Here is a 10142-nt window from a genome sequence, read left to right as displayed (position 1 = left end):
CTAAGCAACCTGAATCAATCAAAATGGGATCAAATGCTCAAGGGCAGCTAAGTCACCACATGAACCAGAGGAGACTGGTATCAAAAATAAAATGACTGGTATCAAAATAAAGATGAGAGCAAAGAACTACCTGGAAGATGCATGCTAGTTCCAGAGTGCGGAGAAGCGCTAGGCCTAAGAATGATGCATAAGTATATGTGACATCTTTCCACAAAAGAAAAGAACCCATTAAGTTAGATAATCATCTTTATTTAAATGGCACTGATCACTGTAGTATCTGAATACATGCCGTGCACTTTGAAAACTTTTTATAGGAGTGTGTGTGTGTATATATATATATATATATATATATATATATATATATATATTTACAAGTTTTATGTTAAATTACTGTCCATTTAAGTGTGTTTTAAAATTTTCTTAACAAGAGTTGCTAGTTATTATATTTTCTTACATACAACAACATGGCCCTGAACAAGACATGCACTTTGTTAAAAGGTAAAATAAAGGGGAGGGAGCCTTCCTTTGTACATACTGGTAAGTACATTATTAGGGGGCAGGGCAGGGAGGTGGCAGAATAGAGGCAGCTGTACTAGAGAGGAAGAAAAATGTTGTGGCTGCCCTGTTAACCTTCTAGTTGAGCCAAACTATTCACCTCCCTCTTTTCTTCTTGAGCTGAGCTAGGTGGGCAGCTAGCAGCACCTTCTAGGTCTGCTGAAGACCCAATCCTAGCCAAGAGCTAAATCACCTGGAAGCCTACCAAACTGATTCAGCGGGAACTGCCCAGCCCCCAGGGCTCAGCTCCATTTTAGAAATACAACAGAAGCTCCTGCTGAGTCCTTAGTGGCTTCTGCAGCATAAGTATCTGCTTGGAGGGGGTGGGGGAAAAGAGAAAGTAGCCACAGTCAGCACCTAGGGAGCCTTGCACCCTCACTGTGCTTGCCCCTTATGCAGCGCTATTTCCTCTTTCCCCTGGTAGAGGCTCCTGTGGCAGAAGCTGATATCACAGCATCTTAAAACATGCACCCCAATTTCCAGCAGCTGATTTTTGGAAAAAAAAAAAAAAAAGGTGTGTGTTGTACACAAGAAAATATGGAATTAAATAAAGGTTATAATTAGCATTTTGCAGGGGAACAGATTAAATAACCTAAAGGAAGGACAAAGACTGGTTCTCTTAAGCCTAAGGTATCATACCTATAATAGGAGACTCCCTAATAGCCTTAAACATGAATATCCCAAAATTTACCTAAGGGAGCAGTTCAGAGAAAACTTGGTGAAAACAGGCTGGAAGGGGCAGAGGAAGCAGCTCACAAGTAAATGCAAGTCTGCTGTTTGCAAGTGGGTAGTCTAGATTTCCAATACTTCTGAGAAATGTAGAATTTCATCACTGCTTTCACTGCAGAGGAAAAATTAATCAACTCATCAGCACCGAAAACAGATATGCCTACACATTACCAAAGTCCCCTCTACTGGTAACACAGAAATCTTTAAAGATGTATGTTCAAGTTATTCAGGTAATTCCATAAGCCACCTTTTTGTTAGTTATATACAATATATTCACCTTTTACTTTTAAGTTGTTTTAATTCAGTATATTTATTTTCTTAAAAGTATTTAACTATTGTAACATAAGAAAAAATAAAGTCTCTTTTTAAAAGACTTGTTTAAATCAAACAATCACAAAATATTCTTCCCTTATCACAGCACAGGTTCAGGATTCTGTGGAGTCCCTCATGACCCAATCCAGAGCCAACAAGAGACCATCATGTCACTCGCATCATTTTGGCCAAGACACAAGAGGGAAATTTGCTTGACAGAAGTTAATAAAAAAAGTGCTTCAGGTCAAATGTGGCAGGAAAAAAATGTTAACCCCCTTTTTCTGGAATATGCCATTATTCAAAAGTCCCTGAAGATCAGCCAGTCACTTCTCAGTACTACTTTTGTTATAAATGAGAAAGTCAGAAATGTCATGCCATACATTACTGTCATCATATAGGTAAGTCATGGAGGACTGAAGTGAAGGCTGTAGTGTGTGTCGGTGATATTCAAAGAGCCAAAGAATGGTCCCCCAGATGAGAGCAGCAGTGAGGGGGAATGGGTCCCGCTTTGGTTCTGGGATATAACCCTTCTCCACTGCCAGGCGGGAAAAGGCAAACAGGGTGCGAGACAGCAAGTACATGATAATCTGCACAAAGGAAAATGCAAGGAAAGTTAGGTAAGTAACATGGCTAACAACCCTGACCATATTAAGAGACTGGAAAGTTACAACCATGGAATATACAGGGCCAAACATCTTACCATGTTTGTTCTTGACTCTGGCTTACTATGTCAAATTGCCTTTGGTGTCACAATACTAGTTGTTTGTACCTTCCTCATGTGCTTACTAATTCAGTACTCTAATTCAGTTGAGTAAGAGACTGCACATGATACAGCATATACTGGAAGATCAGTTTGCAACTCTATTCTGTCCCAAATAGTAGTACTAGAAATAGATGCTGCTGTTAGTAACATGTTTCACAAACTAGAATTAGCTTATTTAGTGTTTGGTCAGTTGGCTTTGCAACTTAATTAAAAAGGACGCAGATAAATCGGTACAATGTCCTGTAGGAGCATACTTAGATCAAGTTCACATTAATTATACAGATGTTAACACACACTAGGACACAGCAAATAAGTGAGACAGCTGGGAACACAAGCCAGGTCTTCTGGCTCCTAATGATGTGCATCCTATCCACTAAACAAAGATTCTTCTCTATCAGACTCTGAAGCTAAACTGATTTAAAAGTGTAGTGTGTTCATATACCCGGCAGAACACTGGGGGTGAGGGGCAGGGTGGGACAGTGGGGCTTTGCAGTATGAAGAACCACTAACAATATATTTAAAAACAACATTTTTTAAAATGTAAATTCTAGTCAATGCTACATGCATGTTTTAGGGGTGTAGGTTATAGCCGTGTTGGTCTAAGGACATAGGTAGACAAGGTTCTTTGGGTGAATCTGATATCTTTTATTAGACCAACTAAATAGTTGGAGAACAATTTTTAAGCAAGCTTTTGGGTTCAAAAACCCTTCATCAAGCTAAGGAAGTTTCAGCAGTTGATGTGTGCTCTTCCTGGATGGAAGTTTGCTTCCTCGCCAACCTCATCACCAGAAGCAAACTTCCTCAGACCCAGAACACACCAAATGGATCCAGACCGTGCCATGACAAGAAATGCAAAACCTGCCAACACATCTCCACCACCCCCACAATCACTACACCCCACAACAGAGCCATCAGCATTCCTGGATCCCTGGATCTTACAGCTGCACCTCCAGAAAATAATATATCTTATCCAATGCACCAAATGCCCAGATGGAAAATACGTAGGAGAGACCAAACAACAACTGTGCACCAGAATGAATGCACACTAGAAATCTATCAAAGACAGGAATACCCACTTACCTGTGGGGGCACATTTCTCACAAGAAAACCACTCTCTCTCCAATCTCTCAGTCCTGATCCTCAAAGAAAACTTACAAAACACTTCCCAGAGACGAGCCTATGAACTCCACTTCATCAACCTCCTGGATACTAAAAATCATGGACTAAATATAGACATTGGATTTATGACACATTATAACCTGCCTGATAGCTGACTTCCCAGGTAGTTCTCCACTATTCATCTCTCTTCTCTCCCTCACACCCAGCCAGTCTCTCACCCACTGACTCCTCAATCTACATTGTCACTGACTGCCTGTCTTGTGTGCATACCAGCACAGCCTCTGGCTTTTTTACTTTTCATTCCACCCAGAAAGAGCACACATCAACTGCTGAAACTTCCTTAGCCTGACCAGGGGTTTTTGAACCCGAAAGCTTGCTTAAAAATTGTTCTCCAACTATTTAGTTGGTCTAATAAGATATCAGATTCACCCAAAGAACCTTGTCTACATGCATGTTTTGGCATTCAGGAATGTATAAAGAGGGAGCAAATGCATTTGTTTACCTGGCTATTGATAGCATTGTTTTCACCAAACACTAACCAGCCCCCAATACAGGCTGCCAAGAAGGAGTGAAACTGGAAGTTCTTTCCTTGTAGTCGGGATTGTAGTGCCATCAGACCCTTGTAAGTGAACACGAAGTAGGCCAGGTTTCTGGAATGAGTGTAAGTGGCCTGAGCGATTGTTTTCAATTTCTCTCTCAGACTGTACAAACAAAATAAACAACTGTTAGTAAAGGAGAAAGATGGCCATGGCACTATTCATGCTGCTTGTATGCATGAATCCTCTCTCATCCCGACCCTGTGTCCATTGTGTCTATTAAAAGTGTACGATTTTTGGGGCAGAGTCTCTCCTGTTCAGTTACAAAGGGCTCTTTTCTTGGTTAGTTCCTAGCACTACTGTAGTTCAAATTTGTAACCGGTTTTCGAAAAAGGCCCAGACAAAACAAGGCAAGAGAGTGAGCCCATTTCACTTCTAAGTCACTGCTCAGAATACAGTTAATATTGTATTTACACTGTGGGTATGCCCTGATTGTAGATAAATGACAGCCATTAGTGTAACTATATCAATGCAAACCTCTAGTGTAGACTAGTGCCAGTCTACTTTGAAAACAAGGTAAACTGCAGAGAGGCAAGCTGCACCATTCCTTGTCTATGCTGAGCTCTGTCCTGGTGGCTGGCCATCTGGCAGAATATACCTCTTGTAGATGAGGTCCAGATAAGCACTGGAACAGCAATATCCTAAGCTTCTCAAGCAACAAGTTGAATTGCAATGTGCATTCTAAAAAAGTGAGCTCCCCATTATGGTTAGCAAAATAAACAACTGATTTGGATGTGGCTGGTGTTTTCCCAGGTTCAGTCTTTTAAGGATGGATATATGTAAAACAAATCTCTCAACCTTATGGAGAATGTCCTTCAACAAGAATGCAAAAAGGGAAAAACTAATGTCTATACCTTCCACTCTTGAAGAGAAAAGTCATCACCAGAGCATGGGGTGCACGGATTTTTGCTCCATAGCTGAAGAAGAATTATATAGGATATGTAAAACATGAATACATACAAACATACCATGTTTCCAGAAAGGTTTTTTAAAAATTACTGTTGTTAATAGAACTCTTTATAGATTTTTAAAAAAATTACGATTATGTAAAGATTTGATTATAGTTAGAATTACCCTAATATTTATTTATTTATTTTTAGGTCAACACACTGATTGATAATTCTATCAGTAGGTATATAAAACTGTAGTGCATCCACACACAAAGAAATCAGAAGATAAATAAGACCCAGTATATTCAAAATGGGACTGAAAGACAAAAAGCCTCCAGCTAAGATGAGAAAGAATTCCTAGCGCTGAGCATGTGATGAAGACACTATTTTCTTTACAATAAATGCATAATATATCCAAATATATTACCCACTTATTGTCTCAAATATATTATATTGGATATAATATGTCCAAGACAATTACTCCCTCTCTGATCTCTCAGTTCTAATCCTCAAAGGGAACTTACAAAACACCTTTCAGAGAGGAGCCCACAAACTTCACTTCATAAATCTACTGGATACAAAAAAATCATGGACTCAGTATAAACATTGGATTTATGACACATTATAACCTGCCTGACATCTGATTCACCAGGTACCTGCCACACCTGACTTCTTACACTATTCTTTTCCCCCCTTCCTCCCCTCCTTTTCTGCCCTTTGTCTTCCTAATTTCCAGCTACAGGGGTGTAGGTTGTAGCTGTGCTGGTCTAAGGACATAGGCAGACAAGGTTTTTTGGGTAAAACTCAAATAGCTGGAAAAATTCTTCTTAGCAAGCTTTCGGGTTTAAATACCGTTCATCAGGTTGAGGAAGCATCTGCAGTTGGTATGTGCTCTTCCTGGATGGATTGAATAGTAAAGAAACCAGAGGCTGGTATGCATGCAAGAAAGGCAGTCAGTGAAGATGTAAACTGAGGAGTCAGTGGGTGAGAGAGAGGTTGGGGGGCTGGGGGATAGGGGAATGAATGCAGCTGGTACATAGTGGAGAGGTACCTGGGGAGTCAGATGTTAGGCAGTGTGTCATAAATCCAATGTCTATATTTAGTCCATGAATTTTTGTATCCAGGAAGTTGATGATGTGAAGTTCATAGACTTATCTGTGAAGAGTGTTTTGTAAATTCTCTTTGAGGATTAGAACTGAGAGATTGGAGAATGGTTTTCTACTGCAGGTAGCAGTGTTTGGGAGCAGGATGTACAGTGGAAGCCAAGATCACAGGGTGGTCACAGCATGGGGCCACCCCAAGACCTGGCCCCAGAGGCAGAGCCCCACCTGGCCATGGCCCTGAGATTGCCGGGCAGCGACAGTGCAGATTTAGGGCAGTGCTGCAATCTGTTCCCTTCGCGTCCCTGCCCATAGAACCGGGGCTCTGCCCCAGCCCCAACCCTGTGCTGTCACTGCCCTGCAATCCTGGGGTCTCCATAGAAACTGACCGGGAACAGCACATGTAGGGCGCGTGGACAGGTGGATGTGGTGGGCCTGCAAGCAGGCAGGGAGCTGTGGCTGGGGCCAGGTCCGGGATATTGGGGCAGTGACAATGTGGGGCTGTGGCAGAGCCACAATCTTCTCCCTTCATGACCCTGCCTGTGAAACCTGTGCCCTTTGTAGGGGGGTGTGGGTAGTGGACCACAGCTCTGCCCCAGCCCTGGCCCTGGTCCCATGCTCCTACCTCCCCGAGATCCTCTGGTCTTCCTGGCCTCATTCCAGCTGCCTGGCTGCGTGCTCCGTCTGCATGGGTCCTACCTCAGTGGCGGGTGCGGGGTGGATGGGCTGTGGTGCTTGGCTGTGGGGCCAGCGGCAGCTGTGGCCACCAGAAGAAGCCACCACTGCCAGGAAACGGAGCCTGGCTGCCATGCTGCCCCAGCCCCCACACATGGCCAGGGGCGGCAGGACCAGGCACACACACCATGGCTTGGGCTGCCCCCTGCGCTCAGGCCAGGTGGAACTGATGGACCCACCAGAAGCGAGACAAACTCCTTTGGTGGGCCAGATTTGGCCTGTGGGTTGTGTTTTGCCCACCCCCGCCACAAGTCTAGGCATCTTCCTGCTCAGTGGTTACTGGGGTTTTTTGTTTTGGTTTGAGGGTTTTTTTTGCAGATACCAGTCTGAGCTGAGACACTTAAGTCTCCTCATGGACTATTCAGGGAGTCTAGGAACCTCGTTTCAAGTGCTGATTTCTGCTCTGGGGGCCACATGTGTAAAAGTTAGGAACTGCAACACTCGACACTGAAGCATCAGAGTCTCTTTTTTGACTTGGGCCCAAGTAGCTTGCTGTCCATTCAAACAAGTTTGGCTTCAAGACTAGAAGGTTGCCATGATAGTTTATGGCCATGCAGTCAAGACCCTTCCCACCGACTCAAATACTTCAAACAAGCAGGAGTTGGGAAGTATTATGAATTTTCTTCTATAAAGGCCGTGGCAGACCTCACAAGTTAAGACATGATTAACAGTTAATCCCCTTAAAGAGCAAACTGACCACACAGTCAGGAGATTATTGGCACAATAAAACAGAAAACCCACTAAATTTTTTTTATATAAAATATGTGTAATAACTAGGGATCCTGGTTTTCCCTACCTTTTTTTTAAATAATAAATTCTCTAAGAAAAACCTCCAAATGTTATTAAAATTAATGGCCCCCCACGGCCCTGCTGGTGCCCCTCTTCCCCCCTGCCACTACAGCCTGGCCCCCCTTATGCCTCTTGTCCCCCCACCCACAGCACCTGCCCCCCCTCCCTGCCAGAGGGGGGCCCTCAGCTGCCAGGACTATAGCCAGGGACCCAGGTCTGCAGCTCTGCCCCCAACAGAAGGCAGCTGCAACGGAAGGAGCACAGAGCCAGTTCCCCCACTGCTGCTTGATGCGGGCAGGGGCAGGGCCGGCTCCTGGGGGGGCCGCACGCACTCTTGGGGGCAAGGGAGACTTGCACCCTCCAGATCTGTGCTGGGACAGGCTGTAGCCTTGAGCTCCCGCCCTGCTTCCCTCCTGCAGGGCCTCTGTAGCCATGACCCAGCATGGCTGGGAACAGCAGGGCTGCATGGGTTACTCTGATAAAGATGGGAAATCAGTGGTTTTCTCTGTTTTTCCGTGGGAAATGGAAAACCCGGATCCCTGGTAATAATGTTACAGCTGCTTCCATTGTACCTTAAATTTAATGTGTGGCAGGGACTGCCCTGGTGCTCAAGCCCTCAAGCAGTCCTGATCAAGTGATCCCGGTTAGGCTTGGGACTGCCCCAGAGCTATAGCCCAGGGCTATACCAATCTGCTGTGGGCTGGCAGGGATTTCATGGGATTCAATCCCTGGGGCAGTCCCTGCCAACTGATGATTAACTGACCGGGACAGTCTGGGGACTCAAGCCCTGAGGCAGTCCCAATCAACTGATCGTTGGCTGGCAGGGACTGATCCAGCACTTGAATCCAGGTGCAGTCCCTGCCAATCGACAGATTGATTGTAGACTGGAACAGTCCCAGGCCTGGAAAACCATGCAGTCCCAATTCTGCTGACAATCAGCTGATTATCAAGCACTCAACTTGCCAGTGTAGGGAGATCCCTGGATCATGACCCCAGGCTCCCTCTGCAGTGGCAATATGGCAAGACTGGGATCTGATGCCCAATTCCACAAGTGCACCTCCTGCCAAGCATTTGTGACATGGAACTGTGATTATTGGGATCACAGATCAGATCCCATCACTCCTTCCAATGAGGGTCTGCCAGGGGCCAAAGCCAGGGCCCCATTCTGCTTCTACTGAAGTCAACAGGAGCAGGTTTGGTTTCCACTCATTAGAAATGACTGTTTCTTCCTGATAATTTTTAAACCATCTGTACAACTATAGAGCCCAGGCTGTAGCGAATGCTGCTGGAATGCCCTTGCAAGGAACTGACTGAGATTTGCCATCAGCTGAAATATAAAAACCAGACTGATTTTTTTTAAATTCTCGGCCCGCGGCAGGCACCAGGGGCCGGGGCCCGAGCGCCCTGCTCCGCGGAGAGCGCCCCAGCCCCACTCGGACCCCCCGCCTCAGACACCCTGGGCCCGGGCAATGGCCCCAGGCGTCCGGCCGAGCCGGTCCTCCCTGGAAGTGATCCCGGCCCCAACGGCCCGCGGCGCCGGCCAGCCGGGCACTCACACGGCTCCGTTCCGGAAACCCTTGAGGGCCGCGAGCGCGGCGTGGTAGCGGCGCCGCTGCAGCAGGGAGTTGACGGTGTAGAGAAGGGTCCGCAGCAGCGCCCGAGCTCCCTCCATGGCTGGCCCTGGCCCGGGCCCGGGCCCGATGCCAGGCACGAGCGCCCTCACACAGCGCCCTCAGAAGCGCGCGCCGGCGACAGGAGTTCCGTGTTCGCCGGAGAGTCAGCGGCATGTCTCACCCTATTGGCCATCTCACCTGTCCATCAAACCTCCTGATTAATAGAAACCTCGAGCCTGCCCCTTCAAATAGAAAATCATCCTTTAATGTGGGGCGGGGTGGACGTTACTACGCTGCAACCAATCGTAGGCCTCTCTCTCTTCCTCCCTCCCCCCCACTTGGTTCCTATTGGCTGGAGCGCAAGGCAGAGCCTGTCCCGTAGTCGGTGCCGGTTTGAAGCTGTGGGGAGGCGGCGAGGTCCTGGCCCCGCTCTTAGGTGCAGCCACCAGTAGAGTCTCTTCCCACCGCCCCGGGGGAAGAACATGAGCTGCCCCATTCAATCAGATCTCGGCTCTGTCCGGGCTTGTCTCGTGTCCCCTTGATATTGCCCGGTACTAGCCGTCAGGGAAGGATGCTAGTAGCCTGCCTGGGAAGGAGTAGTACAGCATGCCCAGGGGAAACTCCAACCCCTAAGGGGGCTCCTTGGACTTAACGCTCAGGAAGAGTTTGCATCTCTTACCAAAAATCTAGTTTTAAATATGTGTTAGGTTTAAATCAGAATCATAGAGCAGAAGGAAGGCCTGATCATCTGGCCCATCCCCCTGTCAGAGACAGGATCATCTTTGTCTAAACTGGCCTATCCAAATCCATTGTCTAACCCAGGGGTGCTTAACCCCTGGCTGTGAACTGCACCCAGCCCGTGAGCCTTCCCAGGGTTGGGAAATTTGGAGGGGGGTGGGGATGGTGATAGCACTGCCATGCGTCTCCAGATACCAAATATC

The 10142-nt window shown here is 46.5% G+C and overlaps 1 protein-coding gene across 1 annotated transcript; it reads right to left on the bottom strand.

The window, feature by feature from the left end:
* Positions 1 to 367: 367 nt before the first annotated feature.
* Positions 368 to 9375, bottom strand: PXMP4 (peroxisomal membrane protein 4). Its single transcript, XM_006022239.3, has 4 exons — positions 9145 to 9375; positions 4929 to 4991; positions 3981 to 4179; positions 368 to 2183 (listed from the first exon to the last, which is right to left on the bottom strand). Exons 1-4 carry the CDS (start codon positions 9258 to 9260, stop codon positions 1920 to 1922), a joined length of 642 nt encoding a protein of 213 aa, XP_006022301.1. The 5' UTR covers positions 9261 to 9375; the 3' UTR covers positions 368 to 1919.
* Between the last annotated feature and the right edge of the window lie 767 nt (positions 9376 to 10142).

The sequence above is a fragment of the Alligator sinensis genome, unplaced genomic scaffold (genome assembly GCF_000455745.1).
Source record: "Alligator sinensis unplaced genomic scaffold, ASM45574v1 scaffold368_1, whole genome shotgun sequence".
In the NCBI taxonomy this organism is placed as follows: Eukaryota; Metazoa; Chordata; order Crocodylia; family Alligatoridae; genus Alligator; species Alligator sinensis.
This window is presented reverse-complemented; position numbering and strand designations above follow the sequence as displayed.